Consider the following 17,462-nt stretch of genomic DNA (forward strand, 5'->3'; position numbering starts at 1 on the left):
AGATTTCCTGAAGAAGGCTTCCTAACCCCATAATAGTGAAATACAAAGTAAAAATATTACAACTATCAACTTGTATTATTTCTTGCATTGTTTTGGCTTAACAAAAAAAAAAAACATATCTATATATGCATGTGTTTATATATATATATATATAATAAAAATATTAGGGAATAAATCCAAATTTACAGGGAAAAATCAGATTTAGGATTGAATCCAATTTTATAGTAAAATATTATATAATATTAATTAGAGACAAAACCACTATTTTGTAAATCAAATAAGGAAAGACTTAATCAATACATAAAAAAATTTTAATATAAAGTAAATAAATCGCCACTACAATTGTTTCCTGTCTTCAAATGACATTCATCAGGTGGATTTCATATCTTCCATTCAATTTTAAATTGAATGGAAGATATGAAATCCACCTGATGAATGTCATTTGAAGACAGGAAACAATTGTAGTGGCGATTTATTTACTTTATATTAAATTTTTTTTATGTATTGATTAAGTCTTTCCTTATTTGATTTACAAAATAGTGGTTTTGTCTCTAATTAATATTATATATATATATATATATATATACACACACATATATACATAATTATTGTTGTTGTTAATGTTAATAAAGATACATTTCTAACTGATACTCAGAAAACAGATTACATATTATAATCAATTCCTGATTCTCTTGAAGACTGACTAAATGGGAAATGCATTAAACTAGTGGGGGATTTTGTGGCAGCTAAAAGTGTTGCAGACAGTTGTTAAGGGTGTCCCGGTAGCTTTAAGTTTATTCAACCCAATTGGCAACAACAACAACAAAAATGTTAGTAAGGATGTTGTGTATGTTACGAATTGAGAGAGTGAATGAGGGGAGTCACAGAAATGCTGGGGGGGGGTCCATATTACTTTCTATGAACTAAGTGTGACCACATAGTCATTTTTACAATCAAAATAATACAATGTTGTCCTCTCATCACAAATACAGGGTTTCTTTCAAGGCTCAAAGGGTTTTTTTTTTTCTTTTCCTTTCTTTGTTACAAGTTTTATTTCATTCTCTCTGAAGGGATTGGGAAAGAGCGGAGTTGAAACGAAAGGCAGCATTGCTGGTTCAAATAGGATTTACCAACTTTAAATAGGAAGCACCAACTTTAGTACCGAAATAGAGTCAGTTATATTTCTTCAGTCCTTCCACTCTATCTCTCACCATATTTGCCCAAAGTTCTCAACATAACAGCAGTCAACTAGAAGCAATCTTTTAACAAACCCACTACTGTCTTTAAAGTAGGCACATTTTTATTTCACGCCCCTAAAATCTAAAGACAGCATAGTCCCATATAAACGGGACGATTACAGACAGAAGTATCAACATTGAATGTTTTCTTTGGTCAGTTTAATACCCTGACAATCGGTCTGCCGAAGCAGACTTCACAGGGACTATTCAAGAACAACAAATTTTTTTTTTTTCATAAATGTATGTGTATGCGTGTGTGTGTGTGGTTTAGAAAATAACAAATGATGAATGAAGAAATATATGGTAAATACAATGCAAAATTCATGATAATTTCTTGATCAAAGAAAGTTCTGTTCATTTTTGTTCTTTTATTATTTTGTATCAAAGTCATTTGCTTTATTGTCATGTATAAAAAAAAAATAAGTTCCAAATAAAATTGAATAAAATAATTGAAAAATACATTTCCCCACCTGACTTTTTTGTTCTCATTTCAATTTCTGAGACCAGCCCCATATTCTCTGTTTTCGATTTTTATACATCTGTTTATAACAATAGATAATTTAGATTGGTTCTGTACCAGTTTCTCTTCTTTTTTACTTGACATGCATCTTGACATGACCTGCCCTTTGAGCTGTTCACTCAACTCTTGATCCATCCTGATTTGATCTCTCTCTCTTCTCTTGATTTGTTCTGGTCATTCAGCTTTTCAGCTTTTCTGTCTTGACTTGATGTGCTCTGCTCAGTCTGGACTGACTTCAGGTCTTTTGTGCGAAATTTATTGACCAGCCACATTCTATGGTTTTGGTAAAGTCTCACCTGTGATTTTTTAAAAAGGTTTCCATTAGAAATAGCAGCCAATGTTTAGTGAAGATATTTGGTTTGTCAAATGACTGGCGGATGAATTTTTTTGTCCTTCCTTTCTTATGATTTAGTTTACATGTCGACCATCTTAACACGTTTGTTATAAACGGACAGCTGAAAAGAAAATGAAAAAATCCTTTTAAACAAGTATAAATACCTGTGTATGAATAAATACATTAATCAAATAAAACCCATTCTCCCCCCCCCCCCTCTCTCTCACAAAAGAAAAGTAGCATAAGAAAAGCAAAACAAAGACCACAGAATGACAAAGAATACGAACAATGTGGAAATGAAGTGAACAGTTATGTGGCTGAGCAACTTGCTCCTCCTAACAACAGATTTCTGTCAGTGAACTTTCAAATAACCCCCACCCTACTCTGTCACATGTTTTCAATTCTGAAGTACAACAAACACCAAAACATAGACACAAGTGGCTACTGTAAGGTTTATCAAAAATGTTAGCTTTATGTCTTAGGTGTGTATACAAACAGTGATAAATGAGCCAATGAGTGGGAAGATTGTGTGTCAATGCTTGTCAAAGTGGGTGATGACAGCACACTACACCCTGACTCCATGAGGCAAGGGGAAAACTTTATGATGATTGAGGATAAAGGACGGGGATGAATAGATGCATCTGTGCAGTTGATTTTTAGCTTTCATCTCCAATTTAAAAATTTACTTTGTGAATTTTTTAAATATAGAATTTTAATAACCAGAATCACAACAATAACAATTAGGATGACAACAATAATAAAAGATTTTGAAATAAGAACGAACTGAGTATTGAATCCACCCAGACATCTAAATTATAAACAATAAATTGAAATATAATGACCCAGTCAAAATTTGTGGATATTTCTATACAGGGAATAAAGATCCCCATTGCACAGCATTAGGTCATGTCCTGTCTGTCTGAGGGGTGGGGGCACGAAGAATACATAGCTGCATTTGGGCCAACATCATAAGCTAAAGGCTAGACTAATAGATGGAGTGAAGTGATGATGTGTGAAATATTCACTTATAACAGGGTAATGCTGGGGTATGAGTGAAGCACACCAAACTGGAACCAGGAACTGAATTACTCCGGTCCTGGTATTATGGATATTAAAAATGGTTGGGGGTGGGAGGAGAGTGGGGAAAGGCTTGAACTGTTGAATGGGAATTTTGATAAAAGAAAGGGAGTGATGGAAAGTTGGAGAGACTCAGCTCTATGTCATCAGGTCACACAAAATGCAATAAACAACAGTCAAATCTCCCTAAAACATAGCTTAATATTTTAGAAAAGAACACATTGAACAATGTAGTCCAAGATACACTATGTTTGAATAACAAAACAAAAATGGATAATCGAGGTTGGGGCACCTTTAATCCTTTGTGCATTTAATTAAGACTGACTTGAGTTAAACAACAATAAGCAAAAATCTCTTGATACTAAACAAATGTCTGAAACAAAACAGACAAACAAGAATTTTAAAAAATTAACTTAGAAATCTTACTCTTTTCAATCCCTGCAAAAAATGTGTAAAAAGAAAGTTGACTCTTCCCAATCAAGCTCAGTAAATGCCAAACCAACCCACCTGAAGCTATTGGCTCTTGCAGATTTAATACTTAAATGTCTGATGTGAGTTGTTGATAGGATTGCCATTTCTTGGACAATTAAACTCAGTTTTGGAGATGAAAGATTTAAAGGTGTTTACATCTACGTTTTTATACTTTATGTGCTGGTGCCACATGGAAAGCAGTTCACTCTGTAAAGTGGTTGGCATTAGGAAAGGCATCCCAGCAGTAGAAACCATGCTGAAACAGACAATTGGAGCTTGTTGCAGTCCTCTGGCTTGCCAGTTCTTGTCAAAACTGTCCAACCCATGCCAGCATGGAAAACAGATGTCAACTGATGATGATGATGATGACTATGCTTCAAGTGACTTAATCCCTGATTGTCCGCAGGTGTTTTATTCCTGGATATGTCTGTAGCATTGCTCACTAATTTCAAATGAGGAACCTTTATTTTCCCAAATAGAGAGGTAATAAGATTTTTATTCCACTTGGCCACAGACAAATGGACATGATGATGATCTCAGATCAAGCAGAAAAATGTAGTTGAGATATAAATATTCATTTCCAAAGATAAGGTTAAGTATCAAAATAATTATAATTTTATACTGTGCTTGTTGTCGAAAGAAAAACCAAAATCAGAAACATGCAAGATAAAACATGAACAACAATACTTTATTATTATTATTATTATTGTTATTGTTATTATTATTATTGTTATTGTTATTATTGTTATTGTTATTATTGTTATTGTTATTGTATGTTGTTGTTATTGTTGTTATTGTTATTGTATTATTTTATTGTTATTATTGTTATTGTTATTGTGTTGTTGTTATTGTTGTTATTGTTATTATTGTTATTGTTATTGTTGTTGTTGTTATTGTTGTTATTGTTATTGTTATTGTTATTATTGTATTGTTATTGTTGTCGTCGTCGTCATCATCATTATTATCATTATTATTATTATTATTATTGTTATTGTTATTATTATTATTATTATTGTTATTGTTATTATTGTTATTGTTATTATTGTTATTGTTATTGTTATTGTTGTTGTTGTTATTGTTGTTATTGTTATTGTTATTATTGTTATTGTTATTATTGTTATTGTTATTGTTGTTGTTGTTATTGTTATTATTGTTATTGTTATTGTTGTTGTTGTTATTGTTGTTATTGTTATTATTGTTATTGTTATTATTGTTATTGTTATTATTGTTGTCGTCGTCGTCATCATCATTATTATCATTATTATTATTATTATTATTATTATTATTATTATCATTATTATCATTATTATCATTATTATTATTATTATTATTATTATTATTATTCAAATTCCACTGAATTAAACTTTCATCCTTTCAGGGTCGATTAAATAAGTACCAGTTACACACTGGAGGTCAATGTAATCGACTTAATCCCCTCCTTCAAGCTACCCTTGTTGCAAAAAAAAAAAGAAATTGATATCATTATTATTATTATTATTATTATGGCAGTGACCTGGCAGAATCATTAGCATGCCAGGCAAAATGCTTAGCATCATTTTGTCTGTCATTTTGAGTTCAAATCCTGCCAAGGTTAATTTTGCTTTTCCTTCATTTGAGGTCAATACAATAAAGTAATGGTCAAGTAGCAGAAGAATTGAAGGTATTGGCTCACTCCACCCTATCCTTTCAAAATTGTGGTCTTGTGCCGAAATTAGAAGCCATTATTATTAGGATTGTGGTTTGGAAGAATTTCTAGGGCATTAGTCAAACTACTTTGTAGTGTTTAGTTACAGTCCTCTATGTTCCGAGTTCAAATGCTGCCAAAATTGACTCAAACTTTTATCCCTCCAGTACAGTCAACTTTTCTCTCCCCTAAATAGATCTGGTCAAATGCCAAAGTGAGAAATTGCATTCCAGATAAATGTCTTGCAATATTTGGTAACAGCCCTACTTTATGTCCTGAATTCAAATCCTGCCAAAATCTACTTCTATAAACACTGAAATGGCACAAACACAATTCTATAATAAGAAATTATTCCAGGCCAGAATCAATGTCACACACAATACTTTGCAAAACTTTGTTCCAGCTTGTTCTCTGTTTGAATCTTGCCAAGGTCAACTTTGTCTTCCAGCTTTCCAAGTTTGATAAATTATACTACCCGTCAAGTTCTGGGTCTAGATCCCCTTCTCCCACAATCTTGTGGCCTTCCACCTAAATCAGGGACTATAAATCTCACTCTACTAAAAAGAGGTAAAACTGCCTAATGTAGTCAGTAATACTATTTTATCCGAAGAATGGTGGAATGGTCATGGACAGAATGCTTTTCATTGTTGATCTGTTCAATCAGGGTTGACCTAGGACTAAACAACAGGCACCAAAGGAAGAGAGGCCTAGCTGATCACTCAGAATAAATGCAGAAGAAACTAAATAATGTAGTGTCAAACGTCTTGCTGCTGCTGCTAATGATGATAACAACAGAATTTGCATGAGGCCTGAAATTTTATCTTCATTTTTGTGCATGAGGATTAGCTGATTAAGCTGATCCAAACACATGACTGGTATTTTATTTTGTCCCCACGCTCCATCTCATGAATGGATGAAAGGCAAAAATTGGACTTGGAAGGACTTGAAACCAGAACACGCAGAGAGTTGGAATAGAAGTTGCAAAGCAATCTATCCAATGCTCTAACAACTGTTCTAACCCCATCCCCAATCTTCTCGTAATTATTTCTAACATAGGTGTACAAAGTATGAAACAATGGAGTCAGGGGTCAGGCAAACAAATCAGCCCTCACACTACTTCCTTGATACTTTATTTCATTACCCCCCAGGAGAATGAAAGGCAAAGCTGACCTGGGCAAGATTTGAAATCAGAACATAAAAGAAGAGCCAGGGAGGCAACACACCTTCTGGTAGAGATTAGGATTTGTGGGAACCAGGATTCTCACTTGATGCTCAGGAGTCTTGGACTAGCTGTGAACAAGGGAAAAGAGGTTGCCAGAAAATGGTCAGAAGCTGCCGAGAAAGGCAGTTATTTCCATCTGGCTCAAGAGAAAGAGAGACAACAAGTGGTGTAGCAAGACTGAGCATTGAAGAAGATGGAATCATCTGAGCCAGGGTGGCAGTGTCTGATTCAACAAAGCTTGTGCTGTTGCACAGGAGTCTTGTTGCCCACATCAATGGGTGACCCTAGGAGGTCCCAGTGTTGAAGTGGAAGGGGCTGAAACAGCTACAGAGCTGCTTGACTGCCTGTTGAGAAATCAACTCCTGCATTCAGAAACAGAGCAGCACCCTCACCACACAAGTGAAAAAAAAAAGCATCGAAGGCCTTTTGTTTAATATTCAAATGACTTAATCAATGCATGACCCTTAATAATAAATCAGTCAGACTAGAATTATATGCAACCACTCGCGTAAAGACACTGACTAATTATCTACAAAGATAGACATACACATTGCAATAATAATACAAGGATTAGTAAATATCATTAGGGCACAAAACATTAGTTTTTAAGAAAGGAAATTCCTGATGGATTTCCTAAAACCATTCATAAGAATGATAATAATAATTATTATTATTTTTAACATAGGAACAAGAACGGAAAATTGAGGGAAGAGGAAAGTCAATATAATCGACTGCAGTACTTGGCAGTTAATATATTTTGTCAACACCGGAAGGATGCAAAGTTGGTTTTGCTGAGATTTGAACTCAGGATGTAAAGACGTGAGAAAGTGCAAGGCTCTAATGATTCTGCTTGTCTTCCACTCTTAAAGGCAAATAATTCATTCTATTATGGTCAGCACAAGGTCAGCTGTCTTGGAGGAAGGCAGCAAATTGATTAAATCAAACCCAGTACTTTACTGGTATTCTACTTTATCAACCCCAAAAGAATGAAAGGCAAAGTTGACCTTGGCAGAATTTGAACTCAAAATGTATAGACAGATAAAACACTGCTGAGCACTTTGTCTAAAGTGCTAACAATTCAGCCAGCTCACAACAACAACAACAATAATAATAATAATAATAATAATAAAAGAAAATTGTGTTAGTTTGTTAATAAACACATGGCAAATTAAACTTTTCAAAGCAGGCTTCTATCGGGTAGATGGGTAGGCTGGGGTGTTATTGTAAGCGTTATTTAAAGACAGTTTAATTGAACACTGTGCATTCTGGGATCTTATTAATTCTAGAGCAAAGTTAAGGAGAAAGAGTTCTGTTGATTCTACTTACATGTCAACATAAGGATTTTGCTTGTTTTTGTTTTCAACAACAAAAACAAATAGAAACGTTTTATGGAAGCAAAAGGGAAAAAAGGGCAAAAATATCGAAACCGGGAGATACATCTTTGGAATGCTTATTTCTTATTCCCCATGTTGTCTCTGTATCACTGACCCTGAAGGGGAAAGAAATGCACAGAATCATCATTTCATTGAAGCTAAAACATGAAGAAGAAGGAGGAGGGAGGAGGGGTGGTGGTAGGAGGTGGGGAAGAAAAGGAGGAGGAGGAGGTGGAGAAGAAGAGTGGTAGGAGGTGGGGAAGAGGAGGAAAAGGGTGACTATGTCAAGGAAACTGTAAGAATTATTTGGCTTGTTACATTCTGAGTTCAAATGCTGCAGAGGTAAACTTTGCCTTTAATTATAATTATCATTAAGGTAATGGGCTGGCAGACTCGTTAGCAAGCCAGGCATAATGCTTAGCAGCATTTTGTCTGTTTTTACATTCTGAGTTTCAAATTCTGCCAGGGTTGACTCAGCTTTTCATCCTTTCAGGGTCAATGAAATAAGTACCCGTTTGAGCACAATTTGAAACCATCATCCTTATTATTCAGGCAGCAAGGCTGGCTGAGTCTTTAACATGTTGGATAAAATGCTTAGCGGCCACTTCATCCACCTTTATGTTACGAGTTCAAATTCCACCCAGGTCAATTTTGCCATTCATGCTTTCATGGTTGATAAATAAGTACCAGTGAGGCACTTGGGAGGGGGGGGAGTCAAAGTAACCAAATAGCCCACTCTCACTAAATTACAGGTCCTTCACCTATAACAGAAAGAATTGTTATATATTTAGGATAGTGGATGGCAAAATCAGTAAGGCAACACATAAAATGCTTTAGTATTTAGTTACATCTCTTTTGCATACCGTGTTCAAATTCTGCTGAGGTCAACTTTGCGTTCTATCTTCTCGGGGTTGATAGAATAAGTACCAGCTAAGCACTGGGGATGGGGGAGGGGGTAATGGAATTGCTTTTCTCAGCTCTCAAAATTTGCTGGCCTTGTGCCAAGATAAGAAAAGATTATCATCATTAGAACACACAGACACTCAGAGGATGATGGATTGCAGAATGAGGAGGGCATCACAGAAGATTCACTTGGCTTTGCATTTGAAAACATTCTTTCTCATTGAAAGATAAAATTGCAACCAAATCAACTTAACCTTTTGGTCTTCTGATGTTCATAAAATAAGAACCAGTTCAATGCTAGAAGGGTGGGGGGCGTGCCCCAGGATGGCCACAGCCTGATGACTGTGATTTGTTGTTTTACTGCCAAACAGTCCTAGGGAGTAAGCTATAAACTAGAATATTATAAACAGAGATAGCATCAGATGGAACATTGCAAATGTGAGAATATCATAAATCTAGTCAAAGACATCACAAACTAGAATCATGTGAATGTAATGAGAAATTGCTGAATGAGGAAACTGCTTGGAGAGAGCGAGAGAGGTTGAGGGTAGAAGTAGCTCCAGTAACACTGACAGAGGAACCAGCCTCTGAAGTTGGTAGCCATACAATCTAAAGTACAATGAAAGAGATGAAAACTAGAGAGAACAGCATCAAGGTTAGTTGCTATGATGGAGAAAATATTTGGCAAAGTAGAACGTGTGCCTGTCTCTTACATAGTCAATGAAGGAGTATATGGAGGCACTGGAGGCACCATGGTACAGTAAATGGCACTGCAATATCAACACCAGCTGCTAGCAGCACAGACAAAAGAACTTTCTCTTAAAAGAAGCAAAAAACTTATGGATCAAGTTTTCAGAGTAACACAATTAGTTACAGAACAATTAATAAAGAAGTCAGCTTAGATGAGATGCAGTTTGGGAAGCAAAGCCTCGACTCACAACACCTTAAAGTAAACTTATCAAAGACAAAAGTATGATGTAATAAGAAGGAAGACAGTGACCCTGCTGCCATCAGGGAAATGGTTACATGAATATACAGGAAAAGGGTAAACAGGACTTCAATGTGGGGCACCCAATGTAAATTAAGGATGTGCACAAAAGGCAGAGAAAGATCACAGCCCTGAAATGTTTTCAAAACTCAGATGGTTTCATAGAAATGGTTGATAGCTTCCATTAGCTAGATAACCTAATTAGCATTGAAGGCAGGGCTTCCTAAAGCATATAAACCAAAATCAGGACAGGATGGAAAAAGTTCAGCATGCTGTTATCTGTACAGGCAGCAAAGAGAATCCCTCTTTGAATGAAGTTTGCACTGCTTGTGTATGAGGTACAATGCTGCATAATAACAAAACATGGACATTTAGTAGGGAGGATGTGTAAAGGCTCAAAAGAACTGAAGCAGATATAATCCATTGGCTGTGTAATGTGACTGTACATGAACAACAGAACATGGGCTGAGAGAAGGATTAAGCATAAGGAGAATCAGATGTAGTGACAAAGAGAGAAGACTGTGTTGGTAAGGAGGGTGAGAGTTGGGTAGCAAAGGGCCAAGTGACCCCAAGTGGAAAGAAGCTGAAGAAAAGAGGAAGACCAAAGGAAATATGGAGAGAAATAGTAAAAGCTAACTTAAGAGGCTGAACCTCATGAACAAGACGACAAAGGACTGCAATAAGAGGCAAAAATGATGCTAGAGAAAAGACACCCCCACCCCTACAATAAACTATTCCAATGTTCCCACCCACCTCTCCCAAAGGAACATGAAAAGATAAGAGGATTGATTTCTTCTCCTCAACTTCTAAAATGATCAAAATAGTCCAATTAGTTTTAAGTAAAAGTTAACGGAGGAGAGAAGGTTTCAAATCCAACATGGAACAGGAACAGAGACAACCAGGTTGAAAAACAACAATAAAATAAATTGGTAAAAACAGATGAATAGTGGCAAAATAGCAAATGATGTTGGTAATGGATGCTGAAAGTGATGATGGTGTAAGCAACAATAATGAGAATGACATTAGTGATGATGACAATGATGTAACGAACTGCAATGATGGACATGACTAAGTGAAGGGATCTCTTATTCTTGATTATAAGCAACAGCTGGTATTTTATGCTGGTCAATGGTCAATGGTGTTAGAACATAGCAACCCACATAGAAACTGCTGTTACAGTTTAGTCAACCTTGATTAAAAGCAGATCAGCTGTCAGCATCCTGTCTTTGAGGGCTAAAGTAAGACCAGATCTTTTCTTTTGTGGACAGCAGGATGTGATTTGAGGGAGGATTTTGTAGTTATTTTCAGCATTCAAGTGATAGAGAAAGAAGCTCCTCATTGGCTAGCACAGAACAAATGATGTTATGGTCATATGGCAGTAAGCTAAGCTATTATCGTTATAGTATGGTAATTATAAAAGAGTTAGTCAAGTTATATATACTAATTAAAGAGCAATTAAGCTATAGGTCTATAATGACATAGAGATGAGTATTAAATGAATAAAAATCTACATATAAAAATAAGAAACAATCAAAGATATGAGCTGTTAGGAGAAAGATACCATTATATTCCTTGTTCAATACACACCAGCAGTAGATCTGTGCTTAACCCACCCCCCAGCAAAGTCCTTGTACATCATGATTTTGGGAGCCAAATTATCTTAAAAATCTTATAACACCAGGTTTTATATGCAGTGTTGCACAACTGCTATAAGAGTGGATAATCTATTATAATCAATATATTCATCCTCATCATTGTTTTAACATCCATTTTTCCATGGTTGCATGGGTCAGATGGAATGCACTGAGGCAGATCCTTTACAGTTGAATGCTCTTCCAGTCACTTACCCACACCTGCTTCCAAGCAAGGTTTTGAAGACTTCATTTTACACAAAATACAATGAAATAGAATGAATAAAATCTATGATATTAGCCTGCTTATGGGCCATGTAACATGCTGCATATGTAAATTCTGTGTTGAAGAGAGAGAGAGAGAGAGAGAGAGAGAGAGAGAGAGAGAGGAGAGAGAGAGAGAGAGAAAGAGAGGCATGTTTAGCAGAGAGAGGTAGGAGAAAGAGAATGTTACCATGTTGTGATTAGCTGAAGGGAGAGGCAAAATGCAAAGGAGAGAGAAAAATGTTTAGTGGAGGGAAATGTGGTAGCAGTGAAAGGTAGGAAAAACAGGAATAATATCCACAGACATACAATCACATGCACAACCTTTCTATTCAATCTAACAATTAAACAATGTAACGAAAATAAGAAAAGGCTCTGAGATATTTTTAGCCAAAGGAAAATGAGACTGAGTTTAAAAAATGACTAGTTCAGTTGATTAAATTCCAATCTTAGAATATTCACTATAAATTTATCAAAGCTAATTATAAAGAGACACCAAAAAGAAACAAACCCCTTTAAAGGGAGAGTCTGATTTTATTTTATCTACATGAAAGAGCTTTATTATACCCTAATTTCTCTCATTGATACAAGGCTCATAATTGAGTAACAGAGGAATGGTACAATTGAGCTTTTGCCGAGCACATGTTTTATTGACCCCCAGAGGAGTAAGATCCAAATTTGAGACAGATGAGATCTGAAGCGAGGTGCAAAGGGCTGCAACTAAATATTGGAAGGTATTAAACCAGGATTATAACATTGCTATCATTCAACTCTACAGATATCAGATAATCTGCATCTGATATTTTAAATAAAACAGCAGGTCGAAGGTATTCATGCCTCTCACTCACAAAGTCTATCTCATTTACCGTACCTCGTTTAACTGGGGTTAAAAAAGAAATGGGTCCTAGAATGGAAGGGATGGGTGCTGTTGCTAGGAATGTGATGCAAATGAGTAGATATGAATTTTCAGTGATGTAATAATAATTGGTATGTCACGTGTATTGAGAAGAGCATTGTCAATGTGAGAATGATAACTTTTGGTGTAAGTAATTTTTGTTTTTTACGTAACTTTTTTAGATTTTGTAAATGAACAATCTGGTGCATTTATTTTAATGGCCTATCAATGTATACAGGGAGCTCCTTTGCCCAAGGTGTTGGGAAGACACTTGATAAAGAATGGAAACAGAATTGAAAGAAGTGAAAAACATAATAATAACAGAAACAAAACAAACAGCAGAAGTAACATAAAAAAGTAAAAGAAGATGAGTAATGAAACACTGAAGCTCCTGTGTTGGGAGGGTGGAATGAGTTGCTATGACAACCAAAGGTGAAACAGCAAGAATATAGAATGACAGCTTATGGTGAGACGATGGAGGAGAGAACCAAAATTCCTTACCAGCACTGGATGTATTGACTGTTTTTCGAATGTCTTCTAGTTGTTCCACTGAACAGTCCAAGACGGCAACTCCAGCACCAGCACGACATACTTCTATGTTTGACATCATCATCCACCTAGAAATATGGTAAATACATGATTAGCAACAGAACAGGTAAAAAAATGGAAACAGAAGTGAAGAATTAGGGACTTTAGAGAGAGTATGAAGAGGAAGAGGGAGAGAGTGAATAAACAAGGAGGTGATAGATAAAGAGAGGGGAGAGACAGAGGATTGTGGGGGTTGAGTAAGAAATTGGAAAGAGAGGGAGGTGGTGTGTGGTAGCCAGAGTGTTAAGGGAGAGATAGCCCCAGATGGGTGTGAATATATGAGGAAGAGAGAGATGTAGCATGGGGTAGGGGATGATAGCCATGATCATTTTGCTGCAATCAGTGACAGGTGAGAGGAAGAGAGGAAGCTGCTCTTAAACGAAAAACCTGACCTGAATACTTACAATAGATCTGACTCCTTTAAAGGCACTCTACAGCCAGGGATAGTATTAAACTGGGTTATTGGTTAAGTCTGTGACCCAAAAACAGGAATAAGTCCTCCAAAAACGGTTTCTACAGCAAAATTTTATTCAAAAGTCTTTGCATGACTTAACCCAAAATATGTTGTTGTGAAGCAGCAATGTACTTAATGACACAACCATCCCTGTCCCCAAGACAGGAATATGGAGAGAGAGAGAAAGAGAGAGATGGGAGAGAGATAGTTAGGGGAGAGAGAGAGCTATGGGAGAGAGAGAGAGAGAGAGCTGAGGGGCAGAGATTGAAGGGGGAGAGAGAGCTAGGGAGAGAGAGAGATAGCTGAGGGGCAGAGAGAGAGAGAGAGAAGAATGAGTGCAATCTGATGGAGCTAAAGATGCTTCATGGCATCTTTTGTCACGTTTTCTCTGCCCTAAAATTTATTCAGTAATTTAGTTTCATTTCCTTCTTTTATGAGCCCCAAATCCGTTTCTAAATTGGTGTGTAATATTTCCATCATAAGCTTCATCTAACCACCAAGTGATTATTCAACCTACCATGGAGGCGCAATGGCCCAGTGGTTAGGGCAGCAGACTTGCGGTCATAGGATCGCGGTTTCGATTCCCAGACCGGGCGTTGTGAGTGTTTATTGAGCGAAAACACCTAAAGCTCCACGAGGCTCCGGCTGTACTCTTTCACCACAACTTTCTCTCACTCTTACTTCCTGTTTCTGTTGTATCTGTATTTCAAAGGGCCGGCCTTGTCACTCTCTGTGTCACGCTAAATATCCCCGAGAACTACGTTAAGGGTACACGTGTCTGTAGAGTGCTCAGCCACTTACATGTTAATTTCACGAGCAGGCTGTTCCGTTGATTCGGATCAACCGGAACCCTCGTCGTCGTAACCGACGGAGTGCTTCCATTTCCATTCAACCTACTAGAAATAGCAACCAAATCACATTCCCCTAACTCTACAGGATATGTGGACCTGGGTCTACAGTACTTCAGAAAAAGATGGAATAGTCATGGTTGGGATATCTCAGATCACAGGTATGTTTGATCAGAGCTAATATGAGGCTTCACAGTAACAACACCAAACAAAGGATATTTTCTCATGAATTTTCACTTCCAACCTCCAATAAATTATTAAACTTGAGCATTATGGAATCTATTTTCCATGGTTGAAGAAGACATGTCCACTTAGTGGTGCAAGCCCAGTTCATCCACTAAACAAAAACTCCTTCCTTTGCCAAAAGACTGACATTCACAACAAACTTGGCTGACATCTGAATCCATCTCGTATATCATCGTAACAGCTATTTCACATAAATTCACAAATCCACAATATATTGAAAAAGAACAAGTGCATCTGGATGGTTTTCATCACCCTGGGCACATCTTAGACAGGAGTCAATTGCTGGCAGTTCCAACATGGCCATGTCTGTAGAATTATTATTCTCTTGGAACATTATTAGGCTGGAGACTTTGGAAATTGTTTAAAATCCCTGGTCTACAAGTCTGCCATGAGACTACTCAGCTAGTCCTCTTCAATACCTAGAATTGCTCCAAGGCCAAAGTTACATCTTTCCTTAACCTTCTAATGAATGCAAGGACTGACTTCTCACCAGTGGTGGCTCATAAAATTAGTTGGGGTGCTGCTTCAGAAAATTTTTAGCTGTTTTAATATTATGTAAAAGGAAACAAACATATAAAGAAAATTTATACACAAACTTGATTGGTTTGCGTTTTAGCCACAGTCAGGAAGGGTGTTTAATTTGTTCACTGATAACCACTATAAATTACTCCTTGTTTTCCAGACACCCCCACTAAATCACAAAATCCTGGCAGCAACACTGAAGCTGGAAGCAGGATAATAATCTAATTCTACACTGTATCACATTCAAGAATATAAACATGATTTTAAGCACAAGACATGCAGAGTCAAAAAGAAACTCTACCTTTTACCTGGCACTGTCATTCACGCAGTGCACCCTCTCTCCTTAGTGTGAAGCTTCCTATCTCGGACATGTGAGCATGCGCACAACAGCCAAACACTTAAGGATTATATAATGTACAAGTATAAAGAAAGAATTAAAGAAAAAAGGATTCATTATATTGAATGTTATCAATAATGTCGAGTGAAAATAGGGGGTGCTGTAGTTTGGCAGTTCCTATACATGAGCCACCACTGCTTCTCACTAACAGCATTACCCAACTTGTTGAACACGATGAACACCTAACAACAAGTCAATAATAGAGGCTTTTAATAAGGGCACGATTTTGGAGTGAGACCACACTTGAACATGATATCTCAGCATTTAAGAGGTCCTTCTTTGACTGACCTCTGAAAGGATGACAAATAGAGGAGACTCTGGCCAGGTTTGAACTCAGACTGCAAAGTGATCTTATCTTTTACTTGTTTCAGTCATAAGACTGTGGCCATGCTGGGACACCACCATGAACAATTTGTTTTAATTGAATGAATCAATCCCAATACTTATTCTATCAGTCTGTTTTGCTGAACTGGTAAGTTACAGGGGCGTAAACACACTCACAACAGTTATCAAGCAGTGGAGGGGGGACAAACACAGAAACAAACACACACATGCATATATATATATATATATATATATATGGTAAGCTTCTTTTAGTTTCCATCTACTAAATCCACTCACAGAGTTCTGGTCAGCCCGAGGCTATATTAGAAGACACTTGCCCAAGATGCCACTCAGTGGGACAGAGCCAGAACCATGTAGTTGGGAAGCAAGCTTCTTACCACACAGCTATGCCTGTTCACAGCCATACCTGTAACTAAAAGTCCCATGGTATTTAGTTACCAGAAGGCTTTTAGTTTGGCACTCAACCAATTCTGCCAGCCATTGCTCTTGATATGATTCAGCTGAGCATCCTTTTATTAAATCTCTTTATACTGAAGCATCAGCAGAAATATGTCATGTGATCATGGCATCATTCTAACATGGCCATATAATTGGAATTACTTTGTAAGTTGGAATCATCTAACAACTTCCAACACAACAAAACTATAAATGATTGTTTGAAGAAGAACCTAACTCAAAAAGACTTATATTCTGGTTGTTAACTTTGGCATATTTCCTTCATTACATTTCGTAGTAGTAGTAGTAATAATATTAACAACAACAACAACGACAGTTAACTTACTTCCCAGTACTTGGATCAAAGGCTTCAACAGAATTCAAGTAACTGGATCCATCATGGCCACCAACAGCAAAAATTTTACCTCCAAGCGTAGCAACACCAACTCCTCCCCGGCAACACGACATTGATGGCATCAATGTCCAGGAATCTGATGCTGGATCGTAACGTTCCATAGAGTGTAGTGGAGCATTGTCATCAAAACCACCTGAAACATGGTAAAATGAAAATAGATAGAATCCACTTGAAGATGGCCTACAAGATAACACAGACATAACACTCATGACCAAGAGTGCATCAGTGAAGGAATTAACCGTTTTGCATGCAAATTGGGTTAAATTTGATTACCATTAAGACAGAAATATTTGTTTGAATAGACCATATTCACTGTTATAACTTAGCCTTCAGGGATGTCAACCAATTTCTCTCACATCATAATTTATCATCCTAGATATACTGAAGTAAAGTCTGTAAATCTGGGTGAGTTCATGTATAATGGGGAGATAAGAAAAATGGCACTTTGAGTGAAGCACTTTGCGAGAGAACACTTGCTTAAAACATCGTTCTAATCATCTTCGTACAGTTTGCTAAATGATTTCTAATGACTCAGTCACCACCTGTTTCTTTGGTTTTAGTAACTAAATAGCTACTAAATCTGAAAAAAAAGTCACGACCGGGAAATCTTTG

General features: G+C 36.7%; 1 protein-coding gene across 1 annotated transcript in view; it reads right to left on the minus strand.

The window, feature by feature from the left end:
* Positions 1-1,012: 1,012 nt before the first annotated feature.
* LOC115218401 (kelch-like protein 8) overlaps positions 1,013-17,462 on the minus strand; it is an 82,082-nt gene continuing 65,632 nt past the window's right edge. Inside the window, exons 6-9 of the mRNA XM_036508091.1 lie at positions 16,782-17,099; positions 13,102-13,217; positions 7,873-8,035; positions 1,013-2,213 (exon numbers count right to left, since the gene is read on the minus strand). Of these exons, the coding sequence (XP_036363984.1) occupies positions 8,004-8,035; positions 13,102-13,217; positions 16,782-17,099 (466 nt within the window). The 3' untranslated portion in view covers positions 1,013-2,213; positions 7,873-8,003. The remainder of the gene's footprint in view (positions 2,214-7,872; positions 8,036-13,101; positions 13,218-16,781; positions 17,100-17,462) is intronic.

This window comes from Octopus sinensis, linkage group LG13, assembly GCF_006345805.1.
Source record: "Octopus sinensis linkage group LG13, ASM634580v1, whole genome shotgun sequence".
Taxonomy (NCBI): domain Eukaryota; kingdom Metazoa; phylum Mollusca; class Cephalopoda; order Octopoda; family Octopodidae; genus Octopus; species Octopus sinensis.